A 22,384-nucleotide genomic window follows, 5' to 3' on the forward strand; every position below is an offset into this window, starting at 1 on the left:
CCAGAACCCCGCCTGGGGGCTCTGTCAAGGGCCACAGGCTCTCCTGTCAGACTGTTCCCAGGGTGTGGGTATTTTTAGCTATCTTGGGGAAACAAATTTGCCTGCATGATGACAAAAGACATCCCCCATCAGGGGGCCCAAGCCACAAAAAACCCTCTTGGTGTCGCAGGTGAAATGTCAAGAAGTTGTCATGCAGCATAATAACTCAAACCTTTGCAGGCTCAAGAACATATTCTCAAAGAAATCCTTGAACTGAAATAGTTGTTCTGTCTGCCACTCCCCACTTCCAGTTTGGGGTAGGAATTCATATACCCCAGGCACAGAACAAAAGTCTATAGGAAGACAAGCGGTGGTAAACACAGAGAAAGGGGATTTTTATATCACCAAATAATCACATTTTCTGGTTCTCTAGGTTCCCCCACGGAGCTCAAAGCTTTCTGCAATGCCTTTCATCTCCCTGCAGCAAGTAGGCGGCAAGCCATTGTCGCCCTGGATTTTGCAGGGAGTGAATGCTAGTGATCAGGGATGTCCTGTTGAGGCAGAGGCCAGGTCTCCAGAGGGGCGCCGGGTGTGACACGGATCACAGTTCTAGCTTTCAAAGAAGCTACACATCCAAGAGCCAGTTCGGGGTGCGGGGGGGAGGTGGTGTGGGGCGGGAAGAAGGGCCCAGAGACAGTGCCAGCCCATAACCCCCCCACCCAGCGCCTGATGGGGTCCACGGGCACTCAGTGTGGATACATGGCTGTCATCATCTCTGCCTCCTCCTCAACAGCAGGCCCTCTTGGGAAGAGTGGAAGGCTGGCTTCCTGCTCTTTACTAGGGAAGATAAAAAGGAAACAAAACACCACAAGTGGCCTGCCAAGGACCACAAGGTCCTTGAGAAAGCTTACTGGGTTCCGGGGCTCTGGGAGGGAGGTGCTCTATCCCAGCCTGGCCTCAGCCACACTCAGAAAGGTCCAGGCCTCCTCCATTTCTCTGTGCTCAGGCAGGGTGTGGAGATGATGTCCCCCCACAGCTGAGCCAGCAAGGGAAGGCTTAGTGTGGCCCCCTGTCAACAGCACCCCCGCCCATGCCCCTCCCAGGGCACTCCCAAGATGAGGCCTGCAGTACCTGGGTAAGACCAGACGGCCCCAGGGAGATGGCTACATAAAACAGGGTAGGAAGCAGGGTGGCCCTGGTGCCACCTGGCACAAACCCCTCAGGGGCAGCAGGCAGGCGGCTCACCAGGCCGTCTGGGTCCACTGGCGACAAAGGATCCTTCGGAAGGCACGGCGGAAGTCCTGGTTGAAGACAGTGTAGATGACAGGATTCAGAGAGCTGTTGCAGTAGCCGATCCAGAAGAAGAACTGGAAAAGGCCATGGGGCACCTTGCAGTGCTGTGGGCAGATGGCACCCAGGCTGTAGCTGAAGAAAAAGGGGAACCAGCAGAGCACAAAGACGCCTATGACCACGGCCAGCACAAAGGTGAACCTCTTCTCCCGCGTCAGCTGAGCCCGCCGACGCCACCACTGCGCACCCGAAGCACCCATACCCCTGCCCAGGAGCACCTGGCCACGCAGGGTGGCCAGCACCTGGGAGCCCTGTGGCTGCTGCAGGGCTGGGTTGCAAGCTGAGGCAGGAGATGCTGGCAAGGCCTGAGGCTCACACTCATCATCGTCATCCTCCTCCTCCTCCTCCTCCCCAACCTCCTCTTCTGCAGACACCCCACAAGCTCTTTCGTTCGGATCTTGGCATGTCTGGGGAAGGGCAGGCCAGCTGGTTGGCAAGGTGGGGCTCCCAGGATCTTCAGGGGTCCTCCCCTGCTCCTTCTCCCCAGTGGACTTAGAGTGTCCATTGGCCTCTCCGGAAGCAGCCAAACAAGAGGCCAGGTTTGGCTGTTTGACCGAGGTCCCCCCAGGGGCCAGGTGGGCCTGCTTAGATTTACCCTCCCCAGGATCCCCCTTGGCCCTGGAACCTCTGCGGTGGCTACGTTTAGCGATCAGGTAGATGCGCAGGTAGACGAGGATCATGATGAGGCAGGGTGCGAAGAAGGACCCGATGCTCGATGCCAGGATGTACCAGGCTTCTTGATTGAGCTTGCACTGCGGGCGCCCGCGGGGCTGGGGGCCTGGGTCGCCCTTGTAGACGAGAGGCGGCAGCGAGATGACAGCTGCGATGAGCCACACGGTGAGGATGATGCACTTGATGCGGCGCGGGGTACGTTTGGAGTTGTACTCCAGAGCGCGGCTCACAGCCCAGTAGCGGTCCAGGCTGATGGCACACAAGTGCACGATGGACGAAGTACAGAAGAGCACGTCGAGCGCTAGGTACACCTCGCACCACGTTCGCCGGAAATACCAGTAGCCCAGGAGTTCGTTGGCCAACGAGAAAGGGATGATGAGCGCGGCCACCAGGATGTCGGCGGCGGCCAACGACACCAGGAACAGGTTCTGCGGGGCGCGCAGCGAGCGGCTTGTCAACACCGCCAAGATGACCAGCGCGTTGCCGAAGATGGTGAAGAGAATGAGGAAGGTGATGACCGCCGCGATGGCCGCGGTGGCCTGCACCGAGTAGGGCTCCTGGTGGTCCATGGCAGGGTCGAGCAGACCAGAGGGGGCGTTTCTTGCCCAGCGTGAGTACAGCGGGCGACAGTGCTGGCCCCCGCAGCACCGGGAGCCTGGCTAGACGAGGGGCTCGCCCCACTGGCAGCGCGGACGGTGCTGGACTCCCATGGCCGGGACGAGTGGGGCCCAGGAGGTTGGGGGAAGAGTGCGGCCAGGCACCACTCTCCTACATCCTCTTCCACCGGAGCCCGGCGTCCTTGCCGTCCGCCCTGAGAAGTTTTTCAAGTTGTCCCGCTGCCGGCCCCGCCCCGCCAGAGATGGGGGAAAGTTGCGCCCTCCCACCCCGAGGCTGCTGGACGTACTCCGAGGCGCAGGGTCCCACGGGCTGCAGGGGCACCCGCGTTCTCGGACGAGGCGCGGAGGCCGCGGCGCTCGCTCGCTCAGGCCGGGAGCCGCGCTTGCAGGCAGCCCGCGGCGGCAGGGGAGTGGGGACCGAGCAGCTTCTGCAGGAGGGAGGAGACTGGAGGCGGGGGCAGGAGGCGGGGCAGGTGCGGGGCGGACGGCTGCTGGGTGGAGGGCGCGCTTGGGGAGGAGAGGGGCGGGCGGGGCCGGGAGCGGGGGCGGGGCCGCATCCTACCGCGTCTCGCCCCCGCCCCTTTCCCGGCTTTTGCGAACCAGCGGTCCCTCCGAGGGGCCCGGCATCTGGGATCTTCCGGACGCTGGGAAGGATGCTTGTGGGAGTGGAAGGGCCGTGAGCGCTGGGAGCAGGGACGCTGCACGGACGCAGCCGCGGCCACTGAAAGGGACCTCTCTCCTAGGGAATACGGGGCTGGGGCCGAGCCTGGGAAGTTAGGACGGTGGGCACGAGGTGATCTCTGCTCCTGCCGACCAAGGGCCCAAAGGAGAGAGTGGGTGGGTGCTGGGCGCTGGGGCACAATAAACTGCAACCACGCCGGCACCCGAGAAAGAAGCCAAGCAGAGGGGTGGAGGGAGCCGGGAGACTGCCCCAAATCCCCGACCCCTAATGCGTTCCTGCCCAGACTAGGTTCCCGTCGGGCCTGCGGAGCCTGGGGAGACCTTGTGTGGCCGGGTGACGAGCGCCCCCTGCCGCCGTCCACGGCCCGCCGAGACCCGGCGTCTCTGCAGTGTCCCGGGCCCTGAAACGCTCCAAGCCCGAGGGCCAGGTGAATGCTCGGAGATTCACAGCTTCAGTTGTCCTATTTCTTCTGCAGCTGCCTCGGTTTCCTCCGTTAAGGACAGAGGTAAGAGGAAAACTGGCTTGACTCAAATCTCAGCAGCAGCCAAGATGCAGGCAAAGGTTTGTTTGGGGGTGGGGGGCCCTGGGCAAACTCAACCTCTTGACTGCTGGAAGAGGATGTCCTAGGGGGCAGAGCAAAGAGACTTAGTGGGGGGTCTCAAAAAAAAAAAAAAAACAGGTCTCAGGGTCAGCTGTGAAGGGAGGAGCTTTGCTTGCTTCCTGTCCAGTCCAGCTGACTGCTCACCTGCATGCCGTGCGCCCCTCTTGGGTGGCCGTGGGAAAAGGAGCTGAGATAAGAAGACATTTCTGACTAAACACATACCACTCTCACCCCCATCCTGGCCTCAAAGATCTGTGGAGCCATGGCTCTCCTTCAGGCACCGTTTCTACTCACTCTCCCGCTGGCCACCGCCACCCGGGCTACCTGGGCAGCCTCAGGGGCACTTTTTTCCCTGCTTTGGTAGCACCTCATGCTACCACCCCAGCCTAGAGCCAGGCCTTGCTTGCATTTCTCGCGCACAGTGCTGCATGACATTCTCTGTATAAATAGGTACCTATCTGTTCTGGAAAGTAGGGCTGTGCCACAGGACTGGCCTTGGGTCGCTGGTCCTTCCTTCCTGTCAGCTCCATCATTGTGACAGCAGGGAGTGCAATGTCTTGGTGTCCACGACAATGGCTTATCCCTACCCAGGCTCAGATGGGCAGTACCCCAGATCCTCCAGCCACGTGGTATTGGTGGGGAAGTGTGTTCCTCCTTGATCCTGGGCTGTCAGCCTAGCCAGACCCTCTGTTGGGTGCAAGTGCCCACAGCCAAATGGGTCCAGTGCTGTCTTAGGCTGGGTTCCCAGAGGGCAGCCAGCGTCTCTTGCCCTATCCAGAGGCAGGTTTTATAGATGCATCCTCCCCACTCACTGGGCTGGGCAGGGTCTAGTCCCACAGTTGCCAGGGATGGAGAGGCCTCAGTAACCCCTTCCATAAGGAAGGATGGAGGGTGAACATTGGAGCCTGGGGAGCACTCACTTAAGCAAGTTCCTGCCTGTCTCCATGGCTCCCTGTTCGCAGCTGCAGCCTGAGAGCCCTGGCGGCTCAAACGGGCTTGGGAAGCACTTTTTTACCCTCTCCAACCATACTCAGGCTGCGGGGTTGGGGGAGGAGGGTAGGTCTCGACAATACAGCCAGCATCAGCCTTTGTCGCTGGCCCATTTTCCTTAAAGGCCAGGCCTCAAGGCTACTGAAGGAGCTGAGGTCAGAACGACTTTACTCCCTCTCCTGCCACATACAAGCCCCCACTGAGGGGTTCTCACATGGAGAGGCAGCTCCAGGTCTTCCTAGCACCAGGCCCTGCTGGGGATACCAACCCACGTGGAGATAGCCAGAGACAGTCTACAAGCACCCATGAGGCTCAGTCACCACCCCAGGCTCTGTGTCACCTGCTGCCACCTTTCAGCCCCACCCTCCAGATGTGCCTCTGGCTTTGGGGGCAGTGGGGGCCATTATATAACTGGATCCTTGCTCCTCTCTGCAACTCTCCATCTCCCCCACACACCTTCCAGCTGCCTGTTCCATCCAGCCCTGCATGAATCGGAGCCTCAGGCCACAGCAGGGCTTCCTTCCCTCAAGTACATGTGACTTCTCATCATCCTATTCCACCAGGGAGAGTTCAGTTCCAGACCTACAACCAGCCAGCAGCAGGAACTGCCTAGGGCAGGCACTGGTCTGGCTTCCTGGCCCCACCAGGCTACATGTTGGTCCCTGGACAAGCCCTAAGTTCCAACTCCAGGGACTGTTTTCTGTGCCAGAAACTGGTGAGCCCCACTCTCTCTTCAAGGCACAAGCACCTGTCACCATCCTCTCAGGCAAAAGCATATAACCCTTTCTCCAATTTCCTTAATTCCGTGCAAACAGTGCCGCTATTGCACTGAGAGCACTGTACTGAGATGGTGCCCAGCGGGTTTGTTGCATTACTCCCTACATCAGAGCAGGCATCTGGTTGAATGGTGGCAGACAGGTATCAATGGATGACATACACATGAGCCCTTCTCAGGCAGGAGGAGAGTGTCCAAATGAAGGTGCCCTTGAGGGATGTCCTTGGAAAGCGGGGCCATGGGGCAAAGGTGACCTGGTACCATCTTTCCCAAAGAAGGAAGACAGTTGTTCCATTCCTGGCTGTGAGAATGCAGCAAGAGTTGTGCCATCTCAGCTGGGAGCCCTGGAGCCATTTCTGCAGGCCTGAGGGGTGAGACTGGTCCCAGGTCCTCCCAGGCCAGGGCTTCGGCAGCTCAGTGCCCACCAGGATGACCCCCAGACCACCCTGTATGATCCAGCCTCACCCCTTCCCAGACCCTTGAACAGTACTCTCTAATGTCAGTCGGTCATCCTCTCTTTCTCCATCACATTCCTGTAATAAAACCCCAACCCTGGTCAGAAGTAAATCATTCACCACTTTCTGCCTTTGACCAAGCGGCTGCCTTTTCTGGAGCAGAACACTCACCGCATTGACTGGCCTTGCTTTCAATTCACGACCACAAATCTCCAGACTTTCCTAGAGCTCTGTTCTCTGTTCAGAATCGGCTTTGCTTTCATTGTCCTTGCCCCACACCTCCCACCCATCCGCCCTCCACTCCCCGCTGGCCTCTGACCCTAAGCTGTGACTTTGCCTCACACTCAGGTGAAGGTGGAAGCCATCAGATGGGAGCTCCGGGCTCAGTCAGCCCGCATGCTCCCTGATCCACTCATTCCAGTTCTAATAGCCTTAGACTTAACATGCACATTCCCCAGAGCCCTACCTCTCCCTTTGGCCTTCAGTGCTATAAGGGGTGCCCTCAACCCTTGTAACCAATCGCAGGTGTGATTTCCTCAACCTTGAAAATACGCTCCAGAAGCACCCACTTCTGCCCGTTTCCACTGCCCCAATTGCTCTTGCTTGTGCACCTGCCGTGTCTTCCGGCTGTTCCTGTTCCTGTCCATTTTCCAGAGCATCCAGAATGGCTTTTAAAATATTAAATCATATCTTATCACTCCCCTCCCTTGAACCCTTCAGCAGCTGCTCCCTGCTGCTCTTGGAGAATAAAACCTTCCCTCTCCGATGCGCCTGGCTCCGCCTGCTCCCAGCTCCACATCCCCCAGTTCACACTGGCCTGACACACCCTCCTCCTGCCTCAGAGCCTTTGCACTGGCTGGTCTCCAGGTTTTCCCAGGGTAGCCTCATCCCGCCATTCAGGTCTCAGTTGAAACGCCAGCACCATAATGGAATACTCCCCTCCTCCATAAGAGGTGCTTTTTTTCTTTTTACCTGCCTGTGTGCCTTCCATCTTTTTCCACCACCCAAATAAACTCCATAAGAGCAGAAACCTGTCTTGCTTACTCTGATATTCCCAGTGCCTATAACAGAACCTGCCTGGCACCTAGTTCATAACAGATGACTGTTGACTGAATAAATTGATCAGTGAGCCCACGTCGCTATGTGGCTGGAGACTGGGGGACAGGCCACAGGCCCTGGGGTGGGTGGCTAGCCACCTGGGCTCTGGTTAACACCCCAGGGCCCCATGCATACCACACGCCCCTTCAGGGGCTGCACCGGGGCTGGACAACCAGGGGCAGGGCAGGGCTTATGGAACAAGTCTAGGCCCAGAGCTGGCCTGGGGAATGGGCTCTATGGTGATAGGTGGCTTCATAGGGCAGGGCGTGACAAGGACAGCCTTGTCCCTATCACCCCCAAAGAAGAGGAGGGGTGCTCTTCCTTGTACCACCAAGTTCAGCCAGCCTTACCCCAGCCACTGGAGAGTGCAGATTCCAAGACCAAAGCCATACACTAATGAAGGCATGTGTTGGGAAGCTTCTGAGAGCAAGGAGGACCTTACTGGGCACAAAGCATGTCACCTCCTCCAACTTAGGTGGCCATCAGGAAACGCAAGCCCAGAGCCAGAGGCCTGGCTGGGCCACTCAGAGAGACCCACCGGTCGTGAGGCAGCCACACTCGTCTCTTACAAATGAGGGCACTAAAGGTGAAGTGTCTGTCTTAGGGTCTGTCCAAAGACTGCTTAGGGATCCCCAGGGGAGCCGTCACTTGCTAGAAGCATGGCCAGAACCCCCACTCACCCACTCTAAACCCAGACACCCTCCTCCAGGCCTGGGAGCAAGACGACGACAGCATTTCCCCCACATGATCTTCCTCTGAAGCTAAGGTTTGAGATCAGGCCCCTTCCTGTTCAGTCTCAGAAAATCCTTGACCCAAGAGAGACTGAGGGCAGAGGCTCAGCATCCTAGCGTGCGCCCACAGGTCCCCTGAGGTGAGCCAAGACGGCGCCTCAGCCTGCACTCCCCCTCTGGAAAATAGGTATGACCACCTGAGGGCCTGCCCAGGGCAGTGAGGAGTGGCAGAGGCCAGGGGCGGGGGGGGGGGGGGGTGCCGGGGGATGCGGGGAGGTGGGGGGAGGCGTTGGGAGGTGGGTGTGGGTGTGTGTGTGTGTCCCACAGCCCAGTGCCCAAGTCCTGGAGCAAGTACCCAACTTTATTTCCACCTCCCCAAACACCTGAGGTGCCTGGCGCCACTGGGACAGGGCATGGGCTCCTGTTCTCTCCCACCCCAGGTCACAGAACAGCGCCACCAGGGGTTCCTGGACTGCTCGCAGGCACCGCTGGAGGTGTTCGTTGCTCCTGGAACAGCCCTCACCAGGAAGGCCAGGAGCTGAGGAGTGGGGATTGGCTGAAGGAGGGCAAGCACAGTGACTTGGCCAGGCCGTTGCCACCTTTCAGGGCCTCCTCTGGCCATAGGGGGGAAGGAAGACTCCTGGAAATAGCAATGCAGGGTGGTAAGGAGCTTTGAGCTCTGTGTTCAGGGTTCTCACATCCTCACATCTTTGCTGACTTTCCCACTGTGCATTCATTCGTAGAGAGCCCCAAACTCTTCATTTCCCTGTGGGTGACACCCCCACGACTCTGGAGCCTTCCTGAGCTGCAGGGGAGGGAGGTGGGCACTGAGAACCTCTTGGAGAGCAGAGCTGGAAGCTGTAGGGGCAGGGCAGCATTTCCAGCACCCAGACATCAGGAACAAGAGACTCTCCCAAGGTCCCAGCATGGGGTTCCCCCCAACGCCTGACCCAAAGGAGAGATAGGGGCAATGCCATTAGTTCATGCTCTGGGGCTGGGCTTCAGCTACAGGAGGATTTCCACAGCCTTGAAGGCTAGAATCTTCTTCCTCGCCCCTCCAGACCCGTCCCCAGAGCCCTGGAGAATGTCACCTCCTAGACCCAGCATCCTCCAGGGCCGAGGGAGACATGAGAACAGGCAGAGCCTGGTGTCCCCTGACAGACCTAGATGGTCCCTTTGTTCCTAGGAGCCCTTGGGGAAACATGGTAGGGAAGGAAGGGGTAGAGGGAGAGGCCTGTGCCTCAGACAGGGAGGTCAGACTGGGGCTGGAAAACAGGGGCATCATCTAGAGGGGCTGAGGGTTGCTTGACTCAGCTGCTCTGGGCAGAGGATGTCCTCCCCACTTAGGCACAGAAGCCACAGGCTTGACCTCTGGGTGTCCCCTTGAAGTGACCCAGAGCTGGGTTCCCCAAAGCAGCCTGGATAGGTGCAGGCTGGTCTTCTGCTTCTAGAGGCAACACTAGGGGGACAGTGGGTGCTTGGGCCTGCTGGGATGAGTCCAGGGCAACAGCAGGAGCACCTGCACCAGCCCTTGAGCTTGTGGAGGAAGCTGAGCTCTGAGGCCACCTTGCAGAGGCCTCCACACCGAACTTCCCCAGGGTTGGGGGCTCCCACTCCGGTGGGCTCTCTCCAGCCCTAGAGTCGCTGGGGTTGGGGCTCCTGGACTCTGCCAGCAATGCCTCCAGAAGCCGCTGCAGGTGTGGTCCAGAGGCTGGAGTGGGGCTCCCACCATTGCCATGCGCCTGGAACCCTGGAGCAGAAAAGACTGGAGGGTCACGTCCCAGAATCACAGGAGGGAAGTGTGTGGCCCAGCTGCAGAGGGCCAGAGCTGTCTTCAGTTTTATTCACAGAGACGTAGCTCCTCTCACGGATGTGATAACCCACCGTGTCCTTGCTGAGTCCAACACCTTCTACTATGTGTAAGTCTTATATACATCTGGAATCTACTGGTGCATGAGTTAGAAATTCATTTTTTAAAATAGAAAACTGGTTGTCTTAGTCCCTGGTTGTCTCGCTCTGCTCACCTCTGCAACCTCCTCTCCTACCACATCACCCTCTCTGACACCACCTCAGTACAGGGACCTTCTCCAGGTTTCTCAAATCACTCTGCCCCTGTCACTCACCTCTCCCACGGGGGTCAGGGCCACCCGGGCTGCAGTCATAAAGCCGGAGGACCCGTGTGATGTCTGAGCTGCTCAGATTCCATCGCTGGCCAATGTGGGCACTGGGGGCCCAGAGTGGCGTGATGGTGGGCAGCCCACGTCGGCTGAAGGCGAACCTGGAACACAGCAGGCGGGGGTCTGAGTCTGGATCACAGCAAGGGCCGGCCAGGCAGTGCAGAGGGAGGACGAGAAGGAAAGGGGGCCTCACCTTCCGTAGTGCATCACAGATGAGTAGTCATAGGGCACCAGCATGTTGCTGCTCCGAGATTTAATGAAGTTGATTTCAAAGCCTGGCGGGGGGCGGGGGGCGGCGGAAATCAATCGGGAAAGAGAATGGGTGGGAGTGGGGTGGTGGGGGGATAAGGGACTTCTAGGAACTGAGCTGAGGAGCTCAAAGTTACAGGCAAAGGTACTTCTTTCTGCCCCCCGCCCCGCCCCCCGCCATACTGGTCCCTGATCCTGTCTCTCCGGTGTGCCTTCACTGCTTATTACCCCTCACCTGGAAGGGGTCCAGGCCTGCACCCGGCCTCCTCAGCATTTTCCACCTGTCTTCCTCATCATCTCAAGCTCACCTTGCATAAGACTAGTTTTTTGTATTACCTGCCGCTTCCACGAAGCCACTCCCTCTCAGAGTGCCTTGGGCGCCCCCTACCCACCAAATGAAGTGTCTACTCATCCAGTTTTACAGACCTGCTCCTCAGCACCTGCTGGGGTGAACCTGCGTTCCCCACAGCAAGCCCAGCTGTTCTAGCCTCGAGCCAGCAGCACCCAGCCCCCAGGTTTGGAGTCCAGCATTCCCCCACTGGCCAGAGCACCCACTTCTCCATGTTACCTGGCGCTCCAGGCCTGGGAAGGGCAAGGTTCCCTCCCCTTACTTCTCTCCTGTCCTTCACAGTGAGCCTCTGAAAGAAGAGCTGCGCCCTCCGTTTTTGCCCCCACGCCCACGCCAGGCCCAGCCACTTCCACAGCCTCCCCACAGTCACCAGCAACCCCCTCACCATGAAGCAAATGGCATCCCATCACCTGCCTAAAATACCTGCTCCTGGAGAACGCTTATTTCTTTAAAACACACACACACACACACACACACACACACCCTTCAGTTATTAAACAATTTGGAGCAGATAATTTATTCATCTGGTTCAAAAATAAAGTCTAGCTATACAGCGTCTCTTACTCCATCCCCCTTCTGAATCCCCACATCCAACCCCACAGTTAATTAATGTTAATAGCTTGCATGTCCTAGCAGAGTGTGTGTTCTGTACCTATTAACTAAATATAAAAAATCCCATTTTTTAAAATTCTTAAGCAATTTTCCCCATTAGGGTAACAGGTGTTTTCGCCTGTTTAATATTTAAGAAACAGCTCCTCAGTCTATTAGTGCTTTTTGTTTCCTAACTCATTAATTTCTGCTTTTACCTTCATTAATTCCCTCCTGCTTTATTTTTTCTTAACTTGGACTGAAATGCTTGCTTTGTTCTATTCTTATTGATAGAAGTAGTTAAGTCTAAACATTTCCCCCAAGCCCTGCTTTAGCTGTGAACCATTGGCTCTAATGTGTTTTCGTGATTTTTTTTTTCCCTTAGAATTCCTCTATTTCTTTAACCCCCAGAGATAAGAGCTCTTTTTGTTTTGTTTTGTTTGCTCTTTTTGTTTTAACTTTAATTTCCAAGTAGAAGACGTTTTGGGTTTGATTTGTTATTAGTTTCTATTTTTCACTTTACATCATGATCAAGATGTTCATATTAATTCTACTTTTTCAAACTGAAGTTTTATCACTGTCATATGGTAAGTTTTCACAAGTGTTCCATGAACACTTGAAATGGTGACATAGCCTGTCTTCAGGGCACAGAGTCCCCATCACCCTCCACTGCCCCAGGCTAATTCTGATCCCCAATCTCCATGCCCCCAGGGCACCTTCTGAGGCTCCAGGATGCTGGCCTGCCTCAGGCATGCACAGGCCTGACCCACGGCAGCAGTGGGCGTGAGCGCCCTCTGCTTGCTAGAAGCCTCTGCCTCCTCCCTCTACATCCACACCCCAAACGAAACTCCTGACCACATATCTCTTCTGCTCCCCTTCTCTGTGAAACAGTTGTCTGTTCCCCTCACCTCCTGAATCAGGCTATCCCTCTAAGAGGGCAGGGTCCCCCCCATGACCGGGATCAAACCTCTGCACCCAGCACTGTTCCCAGCACACAGGCGTGCGGGGTGCAGCCCCCTCCTCAGACCAGCCTCCGCACGCGTCCTCGGTCCTCCATGCTCACCAGTACCCCCTCACAGGCACCATGCCCCTCAGCCACCCGCATCTGACACAGGATGCATACAGTCCGCTACCTCCAGGTCTCTGCTTGGCTCAGCCCCTGCAGCTGGAGCACAGCCGCTCCCCCCCCACCCCCGCCACACACACACACACAGCTGTGTGCACAAGGAACTGCTAGCTGGGTGTACAATGAGCAAGGCTCCGGGGATACCAGTAGCATATCCTCAGGTAACCAACAGTGTCCATGAAGAGAAATGGTGATGCCCCAACCTGGGCAAGACTGTGGGTGGGCAGGTAAAGGCTTAGAGCCCAGAGCAGCAGCATCTGGGCCACTTCCCAGATCTCAGAAGGGGTACCCCATCTTCCCCATGAAAGACAGGCAGATGGTGGGGAAGAGCTCTTCCAAATAGCCAGGCAACTTCTCAGACATTGGGCCATATCTGCAGCCCTCTCTCAATGGACTCCTACACCCAGCCTGGCTTGTGCACCACCTGGCTTACCTGGTAGGATCTCATTCCAGTTGACACGAATATAACGGTCTCGATCAGCCCTTGAATGTTCATGCCAGAAGCCCAGCACATGCATGAGTTCATGCAGGACAATGCCCGGACCCCTCTGCAGACAGGTGGGAGCCAGGGATACCACCTGCATCCCTCCACTGCGCCCCACGCTGGAGAAGCACCTGCAGGGCCATGAGAATGAGCTGGGTGGGCACCAGCCCCGAGAGCCAGAGCAGACCCAGCACCCCCCCCCAAGTCCTGGAATGAATGAGACGAACATGGGGTCACCATCCTGGACTCTAGTTCCAGGTTTGCTGTTCCCAAGTCCCTTCACTGCCTGGTCTTCTGTGAAATGGATGTATTGAACCTCATTACCATCCTGGGTTACAAGAGGCAGGAAGTCATAGTAACATGGGTAACAGAAGCAGCTAAGTGAATGTACCCACAGGGAGACTTGAATCAAAGCTACCACACATATATGCATAGGCCCCTGACAAGCTAGGAAACATCATCACCCTCATTTCAGAAAGAGGGTAGAATCTGCTCAGAAGCCTAGGGGCTTGCCCGGAGTCAGGCAGCTCCTGCATTGTGGAACCCAGATCCAAGGCCAGGTCTGTCCCACCAAACCTGCGCTTGCCCAACAGACCATGAAGTCCCCTAGGGAAGAAGGCTTCATAAGGGAGGGTCCAGCACCTAACTCCCTCTCCCCACTTTCTGCCCTGAGTACTATAGGTCCGGCTTACATCAGGCAAGTCACTCAGAGTGAGCAGCAGTATTTGGACCTGGGCGGATGGACCCGGCAATAGGTTTTAGACAATGGTTTGGTTCATTCAGGCTGAACACAAAAAAGCTGAGCAGCTCACCCTGCATGTGCATATGAGTGCGCACACACACAATACTCAAGAGCACTTACCCAGACATGGGGATGATGGAGATGAAGTCTCTCTGGCCATGGTAGGCAACAAACCTGATGCATGTGAAGCGTTCAAACTCGGCAAATGCCTGCAGGATGACCTTGCGGCTGGGCTCATCTGAGGAGGAGACACCTGGCTGAAACCACAGCCAAACCCCCAGAGCCCTCGTGGCCTCTGGAAGTCTGTATGTGGGGCAGGAAACTGAGCTTCAAAACAAACAAACAAACAAACAAAAAAAAACCAAACCCAACAACAACAACAACAACAACAACAACAAAAACAAAGAAAAACCCTCAAATCACCTCCAACATGAAGTGTCAAGAACAGGCAGTGTGATCACATGAGGGCAAGAAAGCTGGGCTCCGGACAGAGACTGGCTGTGTGATCTTGGATAGGTCACTGTCCCCTGGGCCACTTGGTCTCAGAATGGACAGACAGTCCCTTGATGTGCCTTCCCATCAGCTCTTCCAGGATCTCAATTCACCCTTTCCCCTGCTCAGGAAACCCTAGGTACAAAAGAGTTTCTTTGTCTATGAGGCTGTTTGTTAGTTTGTTGCTTTTTGGTTTATATATGACAGGAGTGAAATCACATGGTTTTTCACCTGGCTTATTTCACTTAGCATGATACTCTCAAGATCCATCCATGTTGCTTGCAAATAGAAGGTATGATCTTCATGGCTGAGCAGTATTCCATTGTATATAAGTACCATGTTTTTATTTTTAAAATGGAGGGGGCTTCTGAGGGGAGGGCTCTTTGTGTGGTGCTGAGAGAGGGGCTGCGGAGATGTAGAGGAAGAGGAGAAAACCCAGAGAGGAGCACAGGCTATACTGGGAACAGGGGCGGGAGCCATGAAGGGGACGGCGCTGGGCTTCTAGTGAGCACTCACCATACTTGCTGGAGAGCAGGAAGGGTACCTCCACTGCACCCCCGTTTTTGGGCCACTTGTTGCTTGTAGCCGAAAACAGGCGGAAGGGACTCTGAGGAGAGAGGGCAGAGCTCAGGGATCCCTAGGGACACAGACCAGCCAAGCTTTACGCCACACCACAGGTCACAAGAGCCCTGAAGATGTGAGCAGCAGGACACAGGCATGTGATGGTGGGGAGGCCATTAAAAATGGGATAAAAGCTAGGAAGTCAGCCATGTGAATTGCGGTGCATAACCCAAGGGTTTGTTCTGTGTAACACAGAACTTGCAACTGATTCTATCAAGCCAAGGAATCAAGACACCCTGGGGAGGTTGGCTGGGAGTCCCAGCACCCCAGGATGGCCTAGTTCAGAAGTGCTCGGAGCTCTGCCGGCAGCCCCTCCCTGGAGCACAGCAGCTCCCGAGCACCCTGAGTGTGCAGTAGAAAGACAGGGCAAGGTCCTCCCTGGCCTGATTCTAAGGCAATACCCTTGGCCTTGGCAGCTCTTATCTTCCCTTCTGCCATCCCAAACGCTTTGAAGCATAGGCTTCACAACACCCAGCAGGTCCTGCCCCACAGGTACAGGCCTTCCTGGATTCTGCCCTCACGCCATGCACTCGATGGGCAGCAGGGAGCAGGGGCCGCAGGGGCCTCACCCTGGCCAGTCTGCCTCCAAACCACAGGCCAGTCTTGCTCTCACCAGGGTCACTGTCCTATTCTGGACTTTTCTGTCATCCCCAGTCTCCTAAAAGATGCCATTGCTCTCCTGAACAGAGTGTTCGCTTCTTCACTGGCTATTCGCCCCAGGTCCCATCCATCCTGCTCCCATGCTGACTGCCCGCCAACCCCTGCCAGGATGGTGTCTGCCTTGCTCCTTGTTCTGTCTTCCCCAGGCCACCAACACCTCCCTCCAGCGCCACCAGCCACTCTGCTGGCCTGCGCGCAGCTCTCCTTTCATCCCAATACTTCCTGAGCATTTCCCCTGGGCAGGATATCACGCTGGGTCTTAAGAGCAAAAGCCCCTCCTTCAGGGAGCCCTCCCAGGAGGGTAACATCTGGAACGCATTCAGGCTAGTTATTCCTAATAGAACATTCACTCTGACTTTGGCGAGAAGGGGTATCTACTAAGCTATGAGCAACAAAGAGATCCCTCCCATGACATGCCCCAAGACACCTGAGGACAGGAAGAAGCTCAAGTTCATTTATACCTACTCACTCACCGGCCGGAGGATGTCCCCCTCAAGGAGAAAGCTGCTCTCGGGTGTTTCTTCAGGAATGAGCCCTGGGAACGAAGGGAGGATGTGTGGGCCCGGGCCCCCCAGGGCACGTGCTCTAGGGAAGCCTTGCACAGGCCTTGACTGTCAGATCAAGTAACCCCTGAGTCAGTCCTTCCTCCGACTCGAGCCAGGGCTCCCCTGGGCCTGAGGCTTGTGGCCTCAGACAAGTTGCGTAGCCCCTCTGAGCCACAGTCTACAGAAGTGTGATGCTTCTCAGCCTGGTCACACCCTTCTCTCAGAGAGTTCACGTCTCCCATAATCTCCCCAGTCCAGCACCAACTCCTGCCTCCTGTGTTGGGGCCCTCTGCTGTCAGGAGGCACCTTTCTTCCAGATGTCTCCATCCACCCGAGTCCAAGCCATGCTCCTCAGAACTTGCCAAGGGCTCTGCTGTCTCACCTCATGCCCCATCCTACTCCTGGCCCTTCCGGGGGTGATACTCAAGATGCTTGAGGTGGCAAGTGTCAGGAATTTCAGCCCAAACCGCATAGGAGGACAGCGAGCACTGGCTCCGGGGAGCCTGGCTCTCTCCGTCCCCCCACTTCCCTCGCCATCTCAGCTTGTGTCTCCTCTCTTTTTCCAACTGCATTTTCTGCCACAGCTGTAGCCCTTCCCTACAGACTCTTTTCAAACATCTGTGCCCCATGAAGAATCTTGGAAAAGACCTGACGCCCTGGAGGTGCCTGAACCTGGGTTCCCTAGAAGCAGAGCCAGAGGCTGGGAGCCACCTGGAAAGAATTTTCCAAGGGACAAAGGAATGCTGGGAGGCTCCGGGGGGAGAGCTGTGCTCAGCTGGAGGGGAGCCTCAGTCTGATCCTAGGGGAGATCTGGGCGCCAATGGCACCATGGACTTGTCCCACCTTGAGGCAGGGGCCAGACCCACGTACCCATGAATTACTGTGGACCGCCCCACCCCCGGCCCCGGGCAGAGAAGGGAGCAGCTTCCCAACATCCCTGGCCAAAGGCCTTCAGCTGCGTGGCCTCAGCAGCCAGCATTTCCAGCAGCTGGGACCGTGTGCTTCCCGGCTGCTGCTGGCGGCTCATGGACACGTAATTGTCTGGACTGCCAGCAACAGTTAGCTAAAAGCTTTCTCCATTGCATGTAAAAACCAATGCCAGGAAAGCCTCAGTTTGAGCCTGGATACCTCCAGGGAGGTCAACGTCACCAAAGGCGGTGTCCTGCCCTGCTCCAGCTCAGCAGTGCTGGGGCTCCAGTTCGGCTCACAGAGAAAGAGGTGGGCAGACCACATGGTGACTCCATCGCAGAGTCCCATTACCCCAAGGAAAGCTTCTAACATCTGAACCCCAGCCTGTGTTTCTATCAGCTTGGACCCAAAACATCCCTATGTTCTCATTCTCCACCTGAGACCCCAGTCAGGGAGGCCCTGGGCCCCGAGCTTCACTGTCACTGTATCCCGCCACCTGTTCCCTCACACCTGCAGGCCATGCTGCACCAGGCGGCCGACACGTTCCAACATCCACTAATGACTGAGCTGACACTAGACAGAGAACCCTATACTTTTATTAGGCCATTTATAAAAACCTATGCTTCCTCCTGACTATAAAAGTAACAAGCAGTAGAGAAGATACAGAAAAACAGACTTGGAAGAAGTTGAAGGTAGAACCACTCCTCTAGAGCCTGCAAGGAAGCCTCAGGCTTCCTCCCAGCTTTTTCTGCCTGTCAGAGCAGTTAGCGCAGTCCTCACCATACCCCATGGTCCATGTCTTACCCGCCACCCCACAACAAGACGCAGTACCCTCACCTTGGTTAATCGCAGGAATGTCCTTGTCCCAAGACATCTGAGTCTCCTCAGGGATCAGGTCTTCTGAGAAGCTGCTCCCACAGACTCCCGGGCAGCTGGAGGCTGCAGGTGCTCCTAGGACCAAATCTGACCCAGACACACGAGGCTCAAAGTGCCCCATTGTGGGAGAGGTTGTCAGAACATGGGGTGGGGGCGGCCGACATTTTACTGAGGGAGGCCTCCAGCAAGGAACCCTGGGAGCCTGCCTGGCCTCCCCTCTCAGCCCCCGCTGGTGCCAAGCCCAAGCCTAGACAACTCTGAGGAGGAAGCTCCCTTAGCAGGACCAACACTGGGCTCCAAAAGGCAGCCCTGTGCTCTGAGCATGTGGGTGTGTCTGAGGTAGAGGGGGCATCAGGAAGGAGGGGCAGGGACAAACCTCAGGCTGCAACACGGATGGCCCGTGAGGGCTAGCCTCAGACCCTGCCCTATGGCTCCCTTCTCAACCTAGGGTTCCGGAAATGGGGCTCAACCTGGGCAAGCCTAGCCCAACTAACACAAGCAGGAGTCTGGAGTGCCACACCTTCCAGGCAGGACCTCTGCTCCCAGGTCTTTGGGAAAATCCCTGGAGAGCCCATTCCTGAACGATTCAGACCAATTCAGAGCCCTGCAGGCTCCAGCCACACCCTCTGGCCTCACCCCAGCACCTCTGCAGTCTGGAGCCAAAACAGGAGGGGGAGGCAGCCGCCTACCTAGCAAAGACAGCAGACCCAGCACCCACGGCCAGAGGCCCCCCATTCTCATGCTGTCCGTGGTGAGCCCGCGGGCCCCGGAGCAAGCAGGAGCTGCAATCCAGAAAGGAAGAGGCAACCTAATTACAGACTTAGGGCCACCCACTCCCTAAATAGCAGCTACTTCAGCCCCCACCTGCAGCCACTCCCCAATCGACCCCATCTGCAGCCCCTCTCCAACCAACTCCTCCTGCAGCCCCTCCCACCCCTGCCCGTGCTCCCCACCTCCAGCCTCTGGGAGGGTCTAAGTGTCTAGGAGTTCTCCAGCCCCTATGGCAGGTGCAAGAACTTTACACAATGGGGTTAACAGTAAAACCCATTTTACATCCTCACCAGATCCTTCCTGGCCTGGCTAAAGTGGATGAGAGAGTGGGAAGAAGCTGGGTACAAGGCTCCCTGGGGAAGAGGCATCGCACTGGGGCCTGTGCCTCTGCCTAGGTCCTCTCCCGCCACCAGGGGGCAGAGAGGAAGCGAGGTGCTGAGGCTCAGCGCTGGGAGGGACCTCATCCCGCAACTGGGGGAAATCCTTGTCCTGCTTCTGCCAGTGCTCAGATGTGGGATAAGCAGCCTGAGACCCAGAGGCTCCCCCAATGCATCTGTGAAGGAGGGAAAGTTCACTACATTTTATAAGCTTTTATTGTTGCATACATGTAGAAAAGGGTACAATCATAAGTACAGGAATCAGGAAAGGTTCACAAGCTTAACGCCTGGTGTAAGCAATGCCCCAGAGAAGCCTGCCATGGGGAAGGGGGAATTCTTGGATACCTAGGCCATCGCACAGAGGCTCCCCTGTCTTCCCCACAACAGCCTTGCAAAAACTGCCTTGCAAAATCAGCACTGAGCCCCATTTCACAGGTTCAGAAACTACAGCTCCTTGTCCCTATTCCTGCTCCTCTGAACCCCCTTAGCCTTTCAAGAGGCCTGTCCTCAGAGTGTGGTCATCATGCGACTGCCTGGATTAAAATTCTGGAGGCAGAGGATTTGGGGACTCCAGTGAGGGGAAGCCACAGAACCAAAGATGCTAGCTACTGTCTTCAAATACCTCTCAGCATTCTCTTGAGCCTGGAATCCAGGGTTTCTCAAAAGATAGGAATTGGCCCTGGCTGGTGTGGCTCAGTGGATTGAGAGCCAGCCTGCAAACCAAAAGGTTGCCAGTGTGATTCCCAGTCAGGGCACATGCCTGGCCAGGGCAGGCCAGGTCCCCGGGGAGGTCGGGGTGGGGGTGGGGCCGTGTGAGAAGCAACCAATGTATCTCTCACACATGAATGTTTCTCTCCCTCTCTTTCTCCCTCCCTTCCTGTCTCTGAAAAATAAATAAATAAAATCTTTTTTAAAAAAAGAGGAAAGATAGGAACTGGATCATAAACGCAAGTGAAGACAAATTCCGTGGTCACAGGGCAAGGTCTTAACACATGGATCTGACCCTTCAGATGAGAGAGCTCAGTAAAATCATCCTAATAATTGATAATCACCCTGCTCAGGTAGAGAAACAGATTCTTGGTTAAGAAATGTAGTGTGTCTTGAGAACATTACATTGAGTAAAATAAGCCCATCACAGCAGAACAAATACCATATGATCCCACTGATATGCAGTGTACAGGGTACTCAGATTCCTAGACAGATGTACCATGGTGGTTGCCAGGGGCTGGGGCGGAGCATGCGGAGTTGCTGTGTAATCGGGACAGAATTTCACTTTTGCCAAGACGGAGATGTTCTGGAAATCCACTGCATAACAATGCAAAAACACTTAGAATTACTAAACTATACACTTAAAAATAGTAAAGATGATACATTTTGTTATATATTTGTTACCACAGTGAAAAATTTTAAAATAAATAAAAAGGAAGGGGATAAAGAAAGAGAACGTGGGGGAGGGAGGGAGGCAGCAGTGGGGGAGGAGAGAGAGAAGAAATGCAGTTTGTTTGGAAGACAAACTTAAAAACCTGTGGAGAGGAAGGTGGAGTGGAGGGGTTGCTTGGGGTGGGATGGGGTGAGGTAGGGACAGGACTGGCTGGGGTACGGGTGAGAGGATGAGGTGGGCCGGGGCTTCAGCAACCAGTACTGCTGTGTGTGAGGTGGATCTGTGCGATGGGAAGGCCCAATGACTCAGGACCCCAGATGTGGCCACCATCCCAGATGGGCGTGGTGTTGTGGGCGGGTCCAAATAAAAACCCACTCATGCTCTGGCTGGTGTGGCTCAGTGGATTGAGTGCCAGCCTGTGAACCAAAGGGCCAACCGTTTGATTCCCAGTATAGGGCACATGTCTGGGTTACAGGCCAGGTCTCCAGCAGGGGGCGCACAAGATACAACCGCACATTGATGTTTCCCTCTCTCCCTCCCTTTCTCTAAAAAAATAAGGAAAAATAAAATCTTTTTTTTTTTTTTAAAAAAAAAGCCCACTCAGGACCTGAGGAAGCCCTGATGGCCATCCCAGCTCTGCTGTTCTCACCAGGGAGCAGAGAGAACAGGGGCAGGCTGTTCATTCCTGAGCCTGCCCAGTGGAGTGGGCGCCCATCTGTGACAGATTCTTGGCCCAGGACGGAGCAAACCGTAGGCCCTGCCCTCGGAACCATCCAGCTTGGTTGAGAGGCACAACTGCACACCTGAAAACCTTTGCCTCTTGGGCCATCAGGAGCTAACACTACCCAAGCACCTACTATGTGCAGGTGCAGGAGCTTTATGGAATTCATGTGTATAATTCTCGATTCCACTCTGACAGGTGGAGGCTAACAATAAACCCTATTTTACAGACAAGGAAACTGAAATACAGCAAGATGAAGCAAAACTGGCCCCTAACCATCAAACCACACTGCCAATTTAATATATAAATGAAAATAACCAAATAGCCAAAATCTTTTTAAAAAACAGAAACCAAAAAACCTTTCTTGCCCCACTGAGGAGTGCCTTCCCAGGCACTCCAAATGCCCCAAATAAAAGATGGTGTTCTGCAGTGTGACCCTTGAGCAGCATTTGGGAGGACAAAATAAAGTTAGTGAGATGACACACATGCGTCTGAGTGGCCAGGAGAGTCAGAGTCGAGGCTGAAGCAGAATGAGTTCTCGCAGAGCTGTCCTCACGGGCCACCACACCCCCTCCAGCAGGTTAGGCAGGCGCTCTCTGCTCCGGCTGGACTGGGCCCTATCTCATATCTCCCCAGACGCCTTGTTCTCCCTAGACACCCTGGGCCTGTAACCAGTGTTCAGCAAACACACACACTGGGTTGGTGTGAAGAGCAATGAAGCCAATCCCAAGTGACATGTACTCAGTTCCAAACGCCATGTCACATGTATTCTTGGGACGAGGAGCTCTGGAACAGGGGCCATCATGAGCCCCAGCATTGGGTATTCTGAGGCCCAGGGGCCCAACCTGGGAGTGTGGAAGGCCAGGGGCAAGTGGAGAGGCCTGATACATGCACACAGCCACGGGGAGAGCCACACGCACAGCCACACGCAGGAATGTAGGAACACCTATGCACGTGACTTGTAGGTGCGTGCCGGCTAAGAACAAAACACCCGCACCCATAGGACAGCCACATACATGGGTACACACACACACACACACACACACACACACACTTATCCACATTCTCCAGAACAAAAGTGCGGTTCAAGCAGGGCAGTGCTGGGCCATTCTGAGTCATGGACACACAGGACCAATGCCTGTAACAGGAGTAAGATTGGAGCCAGTGTCCAGAAACCACCTGGGAAAGGCCAACAGCACAGTAGAGCTGGTGTCCAGAGGGCACGTTCTGCCAAGGAGGGTACACATGCACCTTCCTCCTTCTGTTTCCCAGGCACCAAGTCACAAGGAAAGGTGAGCCCTGATTAAGAAAGAGCGTTTGAGCATTTTCCCAGACATTGATTTGATACCAGGTGCTTGAGAAGGTA

The 22,384-nt window shown here is 55.6% G+C and overlaps 2 protein-coding genes across 2 annotated transcripts; both read right to left on the reverse strand.

The window, feature by feature from the left end:
* Positions 1–655: 655 nt before the first annotated feature.
* Positions 656–2,666, reverse strand: ADRA2B (adrenoceptor alpha 2B). Its single transcript, XM_054575513.1, has 2 exons — positions 1,225–2,666; positions 656–816 (listed from the first exon to the last, which is right to left on the reverse strand). The coding sequence occupies exons 1-2, from the start codon at positions 2,568–2,570 to the stop codon at positions 726–728; spliced, it is 1,437 nt and encodes a 478-aa protein (XP_054431488.1). The 5' UTR covers positions 2,571–2,666; the 3' UTR covers positions 656–725.
* Positions 2,667–9,293: 6,627 nt separating this feature from the next.
* ASTL (astacin like metalloendopeptidase) lies at positions 9,294–18,503 on the reverse strand. Its single transcript, XM_054575516.1, has 9 exons — positions 18,458–18,503; positions 17,730–17,855; positions 15,912–15,973; positions 14,674–14,764; positions 13,786–13,903; positions 12,873–13,054; positions 10,321–10,402; positions 10,074–10,228; positions 9,294–9,700 (listed from the first exon to the last, which is right to left on the reverse strand). The coding sequence occupies exons 1-9, from the start codon at positions 18,501–18,503 to the stop codon at positions 9,294–9,296; spliced, it is 1,269 nt and encodes a 422-aa protein (XP_054431491.1).
* Positions 18,504–22,384: the final 3,881 nt, after the last annotated feature.

The sequence above is a fragment of the Pteronotus mesoamericanus genome, unplaced genomic scaffold, assembly GCF_021234165.1.
Source record: "Pteronotus mesoamericanus isolate MK-2021 breed Mesoamerican mustached bat unplaced genomic scaffold, CSHL_Meso_final contig_309, whole genome shotgun sequence".
NCBI lineage: Eukaryota > Metazoa > Chordata > Mammalia > Chiroptera > Mormoopidae > Pteronotus > Pteronotus mesoamericanus.

What these genes read in the sequence shown, in the direction of transcription:
- ADRA2B (XM_054575513.1), bottom strand. Translation starts at nt 2,570, where the DNA reads ATGGACCACCAGGAGCCCTACTCGGTGCAGGCCACCGCGGCCATCGCG. An exon ending in CAGTGGACCCAGACGGCCTG is followed by an intron (nt 817 to 1,224) that starts GTGAGCCGCCTG and finishes TATCTTCCCTAG; the next exon opens with TAAAGAGCAGGAAGCCAGCC.
- ASTL (XM_054575516.1), bottom strand. Translation starts at nt 18,503, where the DNA reads ATGGGGGGCCTCTGGCCGTGGGTGCTGGGTCTGCTGTCTTTGCTAG. An exon ending in AGGGGGACATCCTCCGGCCG is followed by an intron (nt 14,765 to 15,911) that starts GTGAGTGAGTAG and finishes CTCTCTCCTCAG; the next exon opens with AGTCCCTTCCGCCTGTTTTC. An exon ending in CTGGAATGAGATCCTACCAG is followed by an intron (nt 10,403 to 12,872) that starts GTAAGCCAGGTG and finishes GCCCCCCGCCAG; the next exon opens with GCTTTGAAATCAACTTCATT.